General features: G+C 41.5%; 1 protein-coding gene across 1 annotated transcript; it reads right to left on the bottom strand.

The window, feature by feature from the left end:
- Positions 1-4803: 4803 nt before the first annotated feature.
- On the bottom strand, positions 4804-15980 carry LOC132190985 (ceramide kinase-like). Its single transcript, XM_059606009.1, has 5 exons — positions 15514-15980; positions 12272-12424; positions 12015-12182; positions 5018-5110; positions 4804-4863 (listed from the first exon to the last, which is right to left on the bottom strand). The coding sequence occupies exons 1-5, from the start codon at positions 15685-15687 to the stop codon at positions 4804-4806; spliced, it is 648 nt and encodes a 215-aa protein (XP_059461992.1). The 5' UTR covers positions 15688-15980.
- Positions 15981-16180: the final 200 nt, after the last annotated feature.

Genomic DNA, 16180 nt, shown 5'->3' with positions numbered 1-16180 from the left:
GGATTTGGATCAAAATCTGGTGGTGGAGGGTAGCTCGAAGAGAAGCCGGAACAATACGCCGAAGACTGCTCATTCTCCAAGAGAGGCTGACGAAGCCAAAAAGAATGGTGAGGTGCGACAGCCCTCTAGGGTGGTGTAGAAGCTTCCAACAGACTTCTTTGATGGGGTAGGGTCATCTTCTGAGGATGGGAGGTCCATGTGTGGTGGAAACCGAGGGGAATTTGGTGGTGGGTAATTTTGAGGATGGGGAAGCAGGTTTGGAGGAGATAATTCCAAACAAGGTTTCCAATAGCTGGGTAATTGATAGTTGTCTTGATTTTTATCCCAAAGTGGGAGTGACATGTGAGGGGGAAGAGGATAAAATGAGATGTTACTTAAGGATATTGACGATGCTAGAAAGCAGCCAGTTATAGATTTGGGGGGTATTTCCACCAGTGCTCGTGCCACCAAAGGAAGTAGGGAGCTTAAGAGATTAGATTGCTTCGTAAATTATGATAGGGGCCTGTTGAAAGTCCAGCAAGGTAAGGGAAGAGGGAGGGGTCGACATGGTGGTTTATGAAGCCAAAAATCATTTCGTGGAATGTGAGAGGGTTGAATGCCTTCAAGAAAAGATTGCGGATTAGAGGTCTCTTAAAAGAATGGAAAGCAGATATTGTGTGTTTGATTGAGACTAAGATGGATTTTATTTCCAGCGAGATGGTACGCAGTTTATGGGGAGGCCAATATATGGGTTGGAAGTATAAGGGGGCCAATAGGGCGTTGGGGGGCATTTTGTTGATGTGGGATAGGAGGGTGGTTGAGAAAAATGCAGAATGTATGGGGTGTTACACATTGGCTTGTTCTTTTCAGAATGTGGAGGACCATTTTGAATGGGCATTTGGAGGGGTGTATGGCCCGAATAATAATGTGGAGAGGAGGATCCTTTGGGAGGAGTTGGCTAGTTTGATGAGTGTGTGGGAGATCCCATGGTGTATTGGTGGGGATTTTAATATAGTTCATTTTCCTAGTGAGCGTTCTAGTGAATCGAACTATTCTACAGGCATGAAGGATTTCTCGGATTTTATATCCGAACAAGGTTTGGTGGATATTTTGTTGGCAGCAGGTCAGTTTACATGGTCTAATAATCAAGAACATGAAATCTGGTCAAGAATTGATCAGTTCTTACTCTCACCGAATTGGGAGGATCACTATCCGGCAGTGTCACAAAGAAGGCTACAACGACTACTTTCCGATCACTTTCCTTTGTTGCTAGATTGTGGGGATTCTAGGGGTGGTAGGAAGTACTTTAAATTTGAGAATATGTGGTTAAAGCATGAAGACTTTGTTGACAAGGTTAAGTCTTGGTGGGATTCGTATACGTTTGATGGCTTACTGAGTTTTGTTTTGGCTAATAAGCTGAAATCCCTTAAGCTAGATTTGAAAAAAATAGAACAAGGAGGTGTTTGGTGATATTGGGAGGAAAAAGAGGGAGTTGTTGGAAGGTATCCCGGAGCTGGATGTTTTGGCAAAGAATAGGGGACTAGTCGAGGAAGAAAAGACGAAAATGGCTGATATGTTGAGAGAACTAGAGAATACCTTGTTGTGCGAGGAAATTCATTGGCAACAAAAATTGAGAGAATTACGGCTGAAGGAGGGGAATAGTAACACTCGGTTTTTTCATAAGGTGGCCAATTCTCATCGTAGGTATAATCGTGTGGAAGCGTTACGTATCAATGATGCTTTGTCCCATAATCCGGCCGAGGTAAAAGAGCATATTGTGCAATTCTATTGAAGTTTATATTCGGAGCAAAGTACTTGGAGACCTAGAATGGACAATCAAATTTTTTCGTCCATTGATGAGGAGGAGAAAAATTGGTTGGAAAAAGATTTTGAGTAAAAGGAGGTTTGGGAGGTGGTAAAAGACATGGAGGGTGACAAGGCACGGGGACCGGATGGGTTCCCCATGGCTTTTTTTCAATCATGTTGGGCTGTGGTGAAACATGATGTTATGGCTGTTTTTTTTTCTGAATTCTACCAAAGAAGGCAGTTAGTGAAGAGTTTGAATGTAACTTTTGTGTCCTTGGTACCGAAAAAGGCGGATGTGGTGGAGATGAAGGATTTACGGCCTATTAGCTTGGTGGGAGGGATGTATAAAATTTTATCCAAAGTTCTGGCCACTAGAATGAAAACTGTATTGGGAAAGATCATCTCGAACTCTCAAAATGCCTTCATTGGTGGTCGCAAATTTTAGACTATGTGCTCATTGCTAATGAATGTTTGGATGGTCGTATGAGATCAGGTGCGCCTGGTGTTATTTGCAAGCTGGATTTGGAAAAAGCCTATGACCATGTTAACTGGGAGTTCTTGTTGTATTTACTGAAACGGTGTGGTTTCGGAGAGAGATGGAGGGAGTGGATAGAGTGGTGTATTTCGTTGATTAGATTCTCCATCTTGGTAAATGGAGCTCCGGAGGGTTCCTTTAATAGTTCGCGGGGAATACGGCAAGGGGACCCGCTTTCACCGTTACTATTTGTGCTGGTTATGGAGGCTTTGAGTAGGATAGTGAATGCGACAGTAGAGCAAAGTTTATTATTAGGTTTCTCTGTGGGAGAAAGGGTCTTTTCAGATTTGGTGGTTTCTCATTCTTTATTTGCTGATGATACTTTGATTTTCTATGAAGTATATCCTAAGCAAATTCGTTATGTGCGCCTTATCCTTTTATGCTTTGAGGCTGTTTCGAGGCTAAAAGTTAATCTTTGGTAAATTAGAATTGGTTGCTATAGGAGAAGTGAGAAACATTGGGACTTTGGCTGATATTCTTGGGTGTAGTGTTGCGGCTTTGCCCATGAAGTATTTGGGTTTGCCATTAGAGGCTACATACAAGGCTACGTCTATGTGGAAGGGTGTGAGGAGCAGATGGAACGTCGGTTGGCAGGTTGGAAGAAATTGTACCCATCAAAGGGAGGTCGGTTAACCCTTATAAAGAGTACGTTGTCTAATCTTCCGACTTATTACTTATCCTTGTTTCTGGATCCTATGAGTGTGGCCAATAGGATTGAGAAGAGTCAAAGAGATTTTCTGTGGGGAGGAATAGGAGATGAACAAAAACTGCATCTTGTCAATTGGAACCAAATTTGCCGTCCTTTAAGGGCCAGCGGTCTTGGCATTCGAAATGTGCATAAGTTCAACCAAGCTCTTTTGGGGAAATGGCTATGGAGATATGCGACAGAGAGCAAGGCGCTTTGGTATAAGGTAATCATAGCTAAGTATGAAGATCAGGATGGTGGATAGTGTTCGAAGGAGGTGTCGGGGCTTTATGGTGTGGGTTTGTGGAAGCATATTAGACGAGGATGGGATACTTTTGCGAAAGGTGTGAGGTTTGAGGTGGGGCTAGGATCGAAAGTTCTCTTCTAGCATGATACGTGGTGTGATAATCAGCCGTTGAAGCACGCTTTCCCTTCCTTGTTTAGTATTGCAAGGTACAAAGAAGCATGGGTAAAGGATAATTTTATGTGGAGGAATGGAGTTGTTGAGTGGAATGTCATCTTTGTGCGTTCCATTCAGGATTGGGAGTTGGGTGTGATATAATCTTTCTTTGAACTGTTGTACTCTTGTAAGATTTCTCATGGTAATGTAGCTCGGATTCGTTGGTCCCCATCTAAGAAAGGTACGTTTGAGGTGAAGTCGTTCTATAAGGCTTTATCCATTCCAGCTTATGAGGTGTTTTCATGGAAGAGTATTTGGCGCTCTAAGGTGCCACCGCGAGTGGCATTTTTTGGGTGGACTGCGGCTCTCAGCAAAATTCTGACACATGACAATTTGCAAAAGAGGAGTATTGTAGTAGTGGAATGATGTTGTATGTGTAAAAAGAATGGAGAATCCGTAGATCATTTATTGATCCATTGTGAAGTGGCCACTCGGCTATGGCACTATATCTTTACTTTGTTTGGTATTGAGTAGGTTATGCCACAAAGGTTCCTCGACTTGCTTGCTTGCTGGAATCAAGTGGGGGGTAGGGATCTCTCTAAAGTTATTTGAAGGATAGTTCCTTTGTGCGTCACTTGGTGTATATGGCGGGAGAGGAATGCACGAACTTTTGAGGATAATGAGTGTTCGGTGGATGGGGTGAGGAAGAATATGATCTCTATACTACACTTGTGGGCGTTGGCTCACCACCGTATTGATGTTCCGACTATAGAAGAGTTCTTGAATATATGCTCTTTGTATATTTTGTACCCCATCGGGATTCAATAGTTGAAACCCAGTCTTCTAATTTTACCATACTTCCATTAAACATATCAGGTTTTGATTTTCTCCGCCTCTCACTGCAACCCGAAATCAATGGTATAAAGTATCACAATCAGAAATTAAGAGGGCACCCATTTGTAATTTTTCAAAGAATCTCCGATTAAAGTACACTTCAGGTTTCTTTTATCTTCTAATAATAAAATTTCAATATCAAAAAGATAACAAGGTACCATCAGCACAATTTTGATTGCTACAAGTCCAAGTTGCATCATAGGATAATCAACATCTACAACTAGCTAGACATATTGTAGAAGCTTCGGTTGACTAATCCTCTTCTAGGGCTATCAAAACTTATAGTCAAACTGTAAAACCTTGTCTAGCCCTAGTGCATTTCCATCTATTCTTTTGCAAAATAATCTCCCAAATGAGTAAAACTTGAGTAAAGTTACATGTTGAAATTTTAAAACCAAAAATAATAAACCAACAAAATATCTCTAGAAAACAGTGATTGAAGCACAATTTTACACTGAACTGACCACCAGTTAGGCAACCAAAAAAAAGAACCATTTAACAAAATTATATGCAATAATGCAAATGCAAAGCTGCTTTTAAACTAAAATGCATTGCGGCATTACACTGTAGAAACAGATGAAAGAAGTTATAAAATTATAAAATGATCTTTTGGCACTAAATATCATGAATCTGAGTTGTAGTAGGTATGTCAAATGCATGATTCTCAAAGAGTAAGAAGTATTTATTTACAGAACCACCAAGTAAGCTGAAATCTTACCTTTGTATTGACTTTAGCACGTGAGAATATGGGTGCCACAGTTTCCCAGGTTCTACAGCCATTCCCATTCCCACTTCTTGGATGAATGAAAACCTAGCAAATCGGAGATAAAGCTGGAAAAGTTTTACCACCACTTTTTTCCCATTTTGAGCAACCCAAAGACAGACAGATTCACACTAAAAGTACAATTTACCTCCTTGTGCTCTACCCTGATTACAATTTACAACAACTGACACTAACCTCCTTGTACTATAAAAGACATTGGGGGTCTTCTTGTGGCTCTCGAAGATGATGAAATCAGGACTGAAGCAGGTAGTAGATCTAAGGTCTGTGAGCAAGAAGTCTGAGAAAACCAGTGGTTGGGCAGCAGAGTAGGGCATTTCATTGGTCAAATCATCAGTGGAGTTCATCATATCAATCATTCCTGTCGAATCTCGAGCCATGGTCTTTGTTTTTATCCAACCATTTCCACGCGAAATTGATGGGCCAAGATCCAATCTTGCCATGGAATAAACAAGGAACAGAGGGAATGGGTCTTTGCTGTTACTTCCTTTCGTTTTCGTTTTCCTTCTTTCTTTTCTTTTTAGACCAAGTATAAACAAGCTTAAATGCTCAAATATTGAACTTTTTTTTGATAAGTAAAGTTTATATATCAAAAGCGCAGAGGGGCGCAACCCTAGTACACAGGGGGTATATAAGGGAAACGATTAGCTAGAAGAAGAAAAAAGAACAAGAAAATCAGGATAGCTAATAACTATAGGAGCAAGCCAAGCCGCTGTCCAGGTGTAAAGTGTATGGAAAAAGAAGGCCATGAGCTCCTCCAATGATCTCTCAGAATCCTCAAAGCATCTCTCGTTCCTTTCTAACCAAAGGCACCACATGATGCATAGAGGGACCATTTTCCAAACAACAGCACTCCTAGAGCGGCCTCCCATCCACCAACAAGCAAGCAGGCCCGCCACCTTGCTAGGCATTACCCAAGACAACCCAAAACGACTGAATATGGCCTGCCATAAGGAACGAGCAGTCTCACAATGAATGAAAAGATGATCAATAGTCTCCCCATCAATTTTGCATAAGCAACATCTATTGATCACAATGATATTCCTTTTCCTGAGATTATCAATTGTGAGAATCTTCCCTAACACCGCCGTCCAAGTAAAGAAAGCCACTCTCGAAGGAGCCTTGGTGCGCCATATGCTCTTCCAAGGAAAAGGACTTGCTTCTTTGCTTACCAGGATGTTATAGAATGATCTAACATCGAACTTCCCTTTTCTCGAAGGGATCCACCAAATTTTGTCCACCCCTCCCCTACTCCACTTGTGAGAATATAACGTAGTATAGAACGAGGCTAGCACTTCCAATTCCCAATCATGGATCGATCGAAGGAAGCTAACATTCCACTGACGATTTCCACCCATAAACTCCAAATTATCGGCAATGGATGCATCTTTTGCATTAGCTATGTTATATAAGCCAGGATACGCTTCCTTAAGAGTCATTTCCCCGCACCAAACATCATCCCAAAATCTGATTTGTGATCTGTCTCCTGGGTCGAATTTGATATATTTAGAAAACACTCGCCACCCTCTTCTAATATGCCTCCAAAGACCCACCCCATGAGGACCGGTGTTGTCAATAGAGTGCCATCCACCCCATGCTGAACCAAACTTGGCATCTACCACAATTCTCCACCAAGCCTCTCTCTCGTGCGTATAACGCCATAGCCACTTTCCTAATAAGGCTTGATTGAAGACTCTCAACTTCCTGATCCCTAAGCCACCTTTGTTGATAGGAGAGCATACCTTGTCCCAACTAACCAAGTGATACTTGAATTCTTCGTTTAAGCCACCCCAAAGAAAATCACGTTGGAGCTTCTCTATTCGCTTGGCCACAGAAGCAGGCAATGGAAAGAGGGATAACAAATAAGTGGGAAGATTAGAAAGAGTGCTCTTGATCAAAGTGACCCTTCCTCCCTTAGATAGATACAACCTTTTCCAGCTCGCCAACCTACGCTCAACCTTTTCCAAGGTATCATCCCAAATGTTTTTGGCCTTGAAGCTAGCGCCCAGAGGGAGACCCAAGTACTTCAAAGGTAGAGAAGCTAAACCACAGCCCAAAATCCCAGCCAATTCTCCCACATTTTCCACATCCCCTACCGGTATCAAAGCTGATTTAGCCATATTTACCTTTAGACCAGAAACGGCTTCAAAGCAAATAAGTAATGCTTTAATGGAGCGGATTTGATTAATATTCGCCCCACAGAAGACCAGCGTATCATCTGCAAATAAAAGATGAGAGATGGTGATCCTCTCAGACAAGTTATCTCCCACTGAGAAACCCGAGATAAAACCATTATCGATGGCCGCACCAATCATCCTACTAAACGCCTCCATAATTATGACAAACAAGAATGGAGATAAGGGATCCCCCTGCCTCACCCCTCGTGAGCTTCTGAAAAAACCGGACGGAGTGCCATTGATTAACACCGAAAAACGAGCAGTTGAAACACAACGCTCAATCCAAGAACACCATTTTTCGCCGAAGCCACATCTCCTAAGAAGATATAATAAAAACTCCCAGTTTATGTGATCATAGGCCTTCTCCATATCCAGCTTACAAAGCAGCCCCGTTTCCCCCGAGTTGATCCGGCTATCAAGACATTCACTTGCAATAAGAACCGAATCCGTAATTTGCCTACCCTTCACGAAAGCATTTTGAGGCTTTGATATCACCCTTGCCACAACCATCTTCATCCTATTAGCAAGAACTTTTGCTATAATCTTGTAAGTTCCGCTTATAAGGCTAATAGGACGAAATTCCTTAAATTCAGTAGCCCCAAGCACCTTTGGAATAAGGGAAATGAAAGTAGCATTAAGACTTTTTTCAAACTTACCATGAGCATAAAAGTCTGAAAATACCGCCATGATATCTTTCTTTATCACCTCCCAACAATCTTGGAAAAATGCCATGGAGAAACCATCTGGACCTGGGGCCTTATCTCTATCCATACCTTTAACCGCCTCCAAAACCTCCCTTTCCTCGAAAGGAGATTCTATTTGATTGGCCTCATCCGCCTCCAATAAATCAAACGCAAGATTGTCCACCCTAGGCCTCCAATTGCAACGTTCAGAGAGCAGAGATTCGTAGAATTGCACCGCCTGGTCCTTGATGATGTCTTGGTTGGAGTTAATAGCTCCATTAATGGTTATGGAGTCAATAGAATTGCACCTCCGATTCGAATTGGCAATTCGATGAAAAAATTTAGTACATTTATCCCCCTCCTTGAGCCACCTAATCCTGGACTTTTGTCTCCAACTGATCTCCTCTTGTAGAAGAGCAATCTCCAACTCCCTGGAAATCACCCTTTTTCTTTCCTTCTCTTCTTCATCGAGCTCCCTCTCTTCCTCCAAACTCTCCATGGCCTTCAATTCTTCCGCTTTTTCTAAGCATCTAGCATTCACATTGCCAAATTCCATCTCGTTCCAGCTTTTAATGTCCGCCTTTAACGCCTTAAGCTTTTTAGCCAAGATGAAACTTGAAGAGCCAGAAAAATTATAAGAGGACCACCAAGCCCGTACCTTGTCCACGAACCCCTCAGATTTCAACCACATGTTCTCGAATTTAAAAGGCCTCTTACCCCTAACCATGCCGTCACAATCGAGCAAGATGGGAAAATGATCCGAGCACAGTCTAAGCATCCTTTTCTGGATCAAGCCAGGATACTTAATTTCCCATTCTGGAGAGACTAAGAAGCGATCGATCCTAGACCGGGAATAAGAATTCGACCATGTGAATGTCCCTCCGGCTAATGGGAGATCCATAAGCCCCTGCTCAGCTATGAAATCCGAAAAATCTGACATTGCACGAGTGAGACGTGCTCCCTCCGCCCTTTCACTAGGAAAATGAGTCACGTTAAAATCACCGCCGATACACCAAGGCACATTCCACCAGCTGGTAAGACCAGCCAACTCCTCCCATAGCCAGTGCCTGATGTAATCAAAGTTCGGACCATAGACCCCCGCAAAAGCCCATACAAAGTCATCTTCTACGTTCTTGAAAGAACAGGCTGCAACATACTCTCCCACATAATCCTCAATCTTTGTGACCACCCTTCTATCCCACATCAATAAGATTCCACCCGAAGCTCCTCTTGAAGCAACAAAAACCCAATCAGCATAAGCACATCCCCATAATTTTCTCACAAATTTATTGGAAATATACTTCATTTTCGTCTCTTGAAGGCATACAATATCCCCCTTCCATTGTCTAAGTAAATTTCTTACCTTCAAGCATTTATTGCCCTCATTTAACCCCCTCACATTCCAAGAAATAATCCTTGGCTTCATGGATTATCTCTTTGTGCCCTTCCTTTAGCCCTAACCCGACTAGAATTCCCTTCATAATTAATAGAACTTACCAGATTATTGAGTTCCCTCAATCCTTTCTTTCCCGCATTTGATGCCACACCTGCCCCATTCCCTTCATTTTCTGCAATGATATCCGCAAACAGCTCCAATAATTTTTCTTCATATCCATCACACGTAATTCCCACGAATTGGCTAAATTCCTTGACAAGCTTCAAAACCCTGTTTGTTGACTTAAATCCCTTTTTCCCCTTGTTTCCCGGAGCTGAGCAACTCATTAATGGAATGAGATCCTCCCCTTCATAAACCTCTAATTCCAATCCTACCACTGGAGTCTCCTTAAATGGAGCAGATTTCTCCACAGAACGTGGAGAACTGTATAGTTCCAAATTGGTTTGAGTAGGTCCCCTGTCCATATCATTCCTGGAATCCGAAAGAATTCCCACACAGTCCTCCTCCAAACCTTCCATTCCTCCTACTAACCCAACCTCCAATCCTGCCCCGGGAGAAATTAATTCCCCTTTTTCTGTTATTTGTTCGCAGGCTCCCACAGTCTTAGAAGCGGATGGAGTTCCCGGTCTAGGCGACATTTCCCGGGAAGCAATGACTGCCGGGAGGTCTGAATCAGTCCCTGCTGCTGTCGCCCAACCAGCCTGGACTACCAGAGAACCAGACCCACCCCCCGCCACCAAAGCCCGAGCCTCCTGACCTGCCGGAGCTGCTTTCCTCCCTTCTTCTTGGACATCGGAGCCTCTGCCGTCACCCAGTTCCACCGCCGGCGCTGTCTCTCTCCCCATCGGCACTGTCTGTCGCCGACCCAAGTGTAAAATTCCAGCCCTCATGCCGGACAGCCCCAACTCACCATTAGATGGTGTTTTTCCCAGCACGCCCCGCGCAGACCTCGCCGATGGACCTCCCGGCGCTTGACCCAGTGTTGCTTGATGACCAGCAGTGGACAATGAAGCTCCTGGATCGCCGTTCTTGTATGTCCAGCCCACTTGAACTTTCCTCACCCGCATCGGCCTTTTTTTCTTTTTCTGTCTCCCTCTTCTCTTATTCCTTTCTCCCACCTTCTGGGTTTCGCTCAACAACTGCATGGGCTGTGTATTAACACCCTCCTTTGCACTTTGGTTAGTTGGCTTAGGCCCAAGGCCCAAAAGCCCACAAGCGCAATGCCCGCAATTTCCCTTCGCCAAGCGCTCCAGACACTCTTTTACCTCTTGCTGAATCTTTTCCAGAGTATTCCTTAATTTAACGCATTCGAATCCTCCAAACTCCACGTGTCCATTGTCAGAATTGTTCGTTCCTCCTGGTACGTTGCGTCCTTGCACCTCCATCGCTGCATGAGACAAATTGCCACTACCCAACAATCCAGAAACCACCGGAGAAATCTTCACCGGAGACGCAAGTTGCACCGGCGAAGGAATGGCCGGAAATTCCATCGTGTACCGCTGTCTCCCTGAAGCTTCCATGCATCCCCCTTCAATCGGAGCCTTGCCCTTATCATTCGCCGGACGTATACCATCTGGGCGTTTGAGTATAGCTATCGATTCTGACCCTGGACCAGTGACGTTCACGTTCATCTTCTTCTGTGGCGCAACATTTTTTCCAGTGTCCCCCGACAGCCATTTTGGGATTCTTGCAATGGTTTCTGTCGAAGGTAAAAAGAGTTCCTCCGATGGACGTATCGTGGCCTGTAACACCTCAGAAAAGCTCCTCCTTTTCTTCATATCATCCTTTTCTGGAACCATCAGGAATGGTTGGAAGAATCTAATAGCAATCTGGAGCTCAGACTCCAGCTTATTCCATCCTTTTTGATTCTTTCCTTCCAGCACCATAACTGACCTGCGCCTCTCCCTTCCATCGCATTCTTCAATCACCAAAAAACTTCCATATCTGTTGAAGCACTTCTGGGCCAATAATCTAGGATAGCCCTTCTTAGAATGATCATGAAATACCCTGAAATCCTTCACTGCAATCAACTCTTCAAAGATATTTAATAGCCAAACAGCTTCATTACTACCCAACTTCACTGACCTCACCAACCATTTACTTTTCTCCTTAATCTCCAAACCAGCTTCCCCATCCTTCACCATCATCTCAAAATCCTTAGCTTCAATCGACCACCTCCTTGATAAGCCCATTCTGACCACCTCCAGCCACCCACCTTAGACTAGAAACCACTCCTCCCCAACTAAAACTTTAAAGCAACAACTAACTAGTGTGATGCATAAAGATTTAAGCATTATCAAGACCAGAAAGATTTCATTCATTTCATTCTATTTAACCATATTGTTAAACCAACATGCCGTGGGAAAGTTCCTCGCTCAATCAATTTGGCCGGTCCATATCTTAAACTTCTGCTTTCTTTCATCATGCATATATGAGCACAAATTGTTCACACGTGTTTTATTATAACTTATTATAACTCTAATGTGTACAGATGTTGTGTAATTTAGATGGAAAATGTAATGGTTTTAATTTAATCCAAAATACAGGGAGATTTAGAGTAACGTTTGAAAGACTGGGAGGTAAATTGTAATTAGGGTATACCACAAGGAAGTAAATTGCAATTTCCCCTAGATTCAAATAAGCACAAGACACAATGACAAACGGTTCACAGAACATACCATAAGATTTCTTGGTCTCCCCAATTCAAGGTTTAGAGAAGCATTAGTACGATTAACCCACATCAGACATGTTTGCAGATCCTTATGACCAAATGTGTACACAGCTGGGACCCAAAGAGAAGGCTGTGTTGTTGACCTTTGGACACCATGCACCGTAAAGCGGTACATCTGCATTAAAGAAAATGAATTTTCATCCCAGAAAATAATTTCCAAATGTAGACTTAAAGCACAAAATAAAGAATAGTAATGAGAACAACCTCGTCATTATGCACAAGACATCTCCCAGAGCTTGGAAGATTTGATTCATGAGCCAAGCCATAGTTGATGAATTCAACAGCATAAACATCAGAGAATTTTATCTCAGTTAAACTCTTAGAAGCAAGTTCGATGCATAAACAAGTTGACTCATCCTGTTTCAATAAAAGTAAAAAAGAATGAAGACAAAAAAGGGAATCACATGAAGGCTACGCTGTCTGCTGAACTTTGGTAATTGACAGTGAGAAAACATATCTTAATTGCTAATTAATAGATATTTTAATAGATGATCAAGAAATGCAGAAGATTAATTTTATAAGTAACAAAATTTTATTAAAAGATAAAAGAATCAATACAAGAGCTGGTTATAAGACATCGTCTCAACAGCAATAGGAAATTCAAAAGCACGTTGAAATCCAAGTAAGAACACGATCTACACTACCCAAAGCACACAATCGGTTAGATAATAAATGTAAGAAAATGGTCAAAAGCACGTTGAAATCCAAGAAAGAACACAATCTACACTACCCAAAGCATGCAATCAGTTAGATAATAAATATAACCAAAGCACGCAATTAGTTTTGATTTGATGATGGTTTTAATCGGTCTGTTTCGGAGTTCTAGAATTCTGGATTGATGAGACCAGACTTGTTGTTGAGGTATAATGGCTGGTAGTGTTTGATTATCGAGTTGTAGATTCTATTGTATTTGAAATACAGAGGCTTGGTTTTGAGATATGAGGCCTTAGATGATGTCTAGGATGATCCTTCTGAAGTTCCAAAACCCTTAGAAGCCTTCTGGGGATTAGGATAGGTCTTTCTAGGGTTCGGGTGTGTTCGAGATGAGATGGGACCAATCACAGATTGCTCAGAATCAATCAGGCTCAGCTAGGACCGATCAGCACCAACTAGGATCAATCCCAGACTTGCCAGGATCGATCCTGCCCTGTTCCAGCACCCTTTTTTGTTAGTTTTAGGTTCTAGGGTAGGTGTTTGGTCTAGTAGAACTTTTAACATTAGGGTTCTTCGTAGAGAACGTTGTTGAAGTGTTCGATGACGACTTTCAGGGTAATCCCTACAATCAAGGTAAGTGAAACTTACATGGATATTGTTATTTGTTTTTGTTGGCATACTATTTTATATACAAAACATGCATGCTTACTACTTGCACAAAATCATTTTTGTAACAATGTGAGCTCAATTTTGTCAACATGAAATATTAGAAAATGTATGAATTGTCGTGTAAGTATTTATTATTACATGCATGTAAAAGATGGAGAATAACTACATCGTATGAAATGACTTTTACTCATAGGCTTACCATTATACAGGCATGACCCTATGGTCCAGGTTTATCTTTATGTTTTCGCCGCTTGGATCCAATGGGTCAGATAAGTGATTAGCGCAACCATGTACGGATGGTTGTCACGATGGAATAGCATTGCTAGTAGTGTGGGCAACCTGGGGTCGGACCTAGTTGAGCTACTAATTGGTGGTTGCTATTGTCCTTCATTAGGGCACCGATGTTGTACCAAAGATCTCTCAAGACGCGTACACCCTATAGTGAAGGGGTAACGGGTATGGATAGACCATATAGAGTTGAGCTATGACCTTACATTTATGCTATATCATGTACTATATGTATAATGCATTTCATTCCTTGCATTGATATTCGAAAAAGAACTGTCTTACATGATAATATTGTATTCTGAAACCTTTTATCAAACTTGTGAGTTCATTGCATTTATAACTGCGTTCCATGTGTGCTTTACTCGATAAGTCGTGGACTTACCCTTGCTTTGTTTCCACTTGTAAAATATGTTTGTTTTACAATTGGCCAGTCATTAGATGACGAACCCTTTATTTTCGAAAGCTTTGGAGGATTTGGCCAAGATGGTGTTTGAGGAGTTAGACCTTGGCATGTGACATTATCTATGGTTTGAGCATAAAGGACATCATGATAAGTTCATAATGTTTTTGTTAATGGTGTACGATATCCAATGTCATATTGCCATGTTGGAATGGCTATCTGCAGGCCTTGATGAACCAAACTATTAGATTTGATTTATGTTTTGGGAGACATTTATTTCCTTTGAATCGTTTTTGAGATATTATTTTGGAGATTGTTTTGGATTTAGATATATGATGGTTTAATTCCTTGTTATTTAGATATTTGTTGGTTTAATTCCTTGTTATTTAAGTTATGTTGGAGGACTAGTATTTTGCTCTTGATACTTATATATTATCCTTTTGCTAGATTTGGCTATCTTGTGTTTGTGATAAGTGTTTACTTCTCCTGATGAGCCCAGAGCTTGGAGGACTGAGAGATCCCTTGGAACTTATTTACTTGGTAACTATACCATGAGAAGCCCATCAAGTTAATTACTAGTTAATTAAGTTTGGGGGCGCTACACTAACAACCCTCTAAGAACTTTGTAGAATGAACCAATCTCAAACCTTCCATTTTTAGAAAGCTTTCAACACTTTTATCTTCCCCTCCACCTGATAGAAGATTATAGTCCAACTCCAATGTGTCCCTCAAGAAATGCAGAAGTTAAGTCGTACTTGATCATCATTGTAGTGAAGGATTAACATTGAAATAAAGAACTAGGATATTCTTAAACAAGATCAAACTCTACTTGACATTCCATACTTCTTATCTAGATAGAGCATGATTGCCTAGCTAGTTGTAATTAACTTCAAATCCGAAACTCAAACTATGGAATCCAGCTCAATAGAGCAGCAGCAGATAAACCTCCAAATCATTCATTTATTACTCCATTTGTTTTTGCAATGAAACTTCAAGTCATGGCACCAAGTGCAGAAGGAAAGATTACCAAAAATCTCCACAAATGACCTCCGTATCAAAATTTTATAGACCCTCAAAACTAAAAATCACTTTGAAACTTATCAAAACCATATGGGGAAACCAGAAAGTTAATCTCGACACGGATCCCTGTATCAAATGCATTTAGAAATTACAATCTGATATTTCAAGTGTCAACTTGACATCGGGAAGACTAGCTCAACAAAGAAAGAAAGGAACTTGAACCATGCCTTTAAACAGATTACTAAAACAAAAATGAGTACAAAACGGGCCACATTTAGTCCCCCAAACCAAAATACAAATATTTAAAAATTCACGTTTGATACAGATTAAGAAACAAGATCAATTCGATAAAGTATTCAGAGAGAAGTTTACAAAACACCAAAACAACATCAGAAAAAAAGGTGAAAGAACTCACGTTATTGAAGGACTGGACCAATTTCCAAGACAACCCATCTGAATTGAAGGTGAGGATGACTTGCCCAACATGATCCAAGAAGAGGGTGGAACTCAGAGCCGACACTTGGCCATCACACTCTGCACGTGGCTGAGAGTTCTCTCCTACAATACCATCATCTTCATTTCTCTCCATTTGATACCGCTACAGGAATTCAATAAAAGCCGCGCATTCTCAGAGACATCTCTCACCCAAGAAATCCAGAAATACGAAACCGAAGATAGAATTTTGTTGTGGGATTCGTTTGGCGGATACCCATATGGCGTTAAAACTCGGTATCGTTGATTCTTCTCATTGCAGTGATGACTTGTGAGGCGAGGAGACAAATATGGCGCTCCCGTTTCGAAATCCCGGCCGGGCCGAGTCAGTAAAAGGGCCAAGTTGGACACGCATCGGATGGGTGTCGATTCCTGAACACCTATGTGAAAAAGTCCATGTTTGTTTGTTTTTTTTTTTTTTTTTTACTTTCTTTTCTTCTCAACTTCCGTTTCTTTTTTCTTTTTCTTTTTCTTTTTTCTTTTCTTTTTTCTTAGCAAAAGGTGTTTAATATATTTTTGGGAGAAATATCAAGTGATATTCTCTCAAATTTTTTAATTGAAATAATGTCTCCCTACCTATCAGAAAATTA

Source organism: Corylus avellana, chromosome ca8 (assembly GCF_901000735.1).
Source record: "Corylus avellana chromosome ca8, CavTom2PMs-1.0".
NCBI lineage: Eukaryota > Viridiplantae > Streptophyta > Magnoliopsida > Fagales > Betulaceae > Corylus > Corylus avellana.
This window is presented reverse-complemented; position numbering and strand designations above follow the sequence as displayed.

What these genes read in the sequence shown, in the direction of transcription:
- LOC132190985 (XM_059606009.1), bottom strand. Translation starts at nt 15,687, where the DNA reads ATGGAGAGAAATGAAGATGATGGTATTGTAGGAGAGAACTCTCAGCCA. An exon ending in GTCTTGTGCATAATGACGAG is followed by an intron (nt 12,183 to 12,271) that starts GTTGTTCTCATT and finishes TCTTTAATGCAG; the next exon opens with ATGTACCGCTTTACGGTGCA. An exon ending in GGAGACCAAGAAATCTTATG is followed by an intron (nt 5,111 to 12,014) that starts GTATGTTCTGTG and finishes CCGATTTGCTAG; the next exon opens with GTTTTCATTCATCCAAGAAG.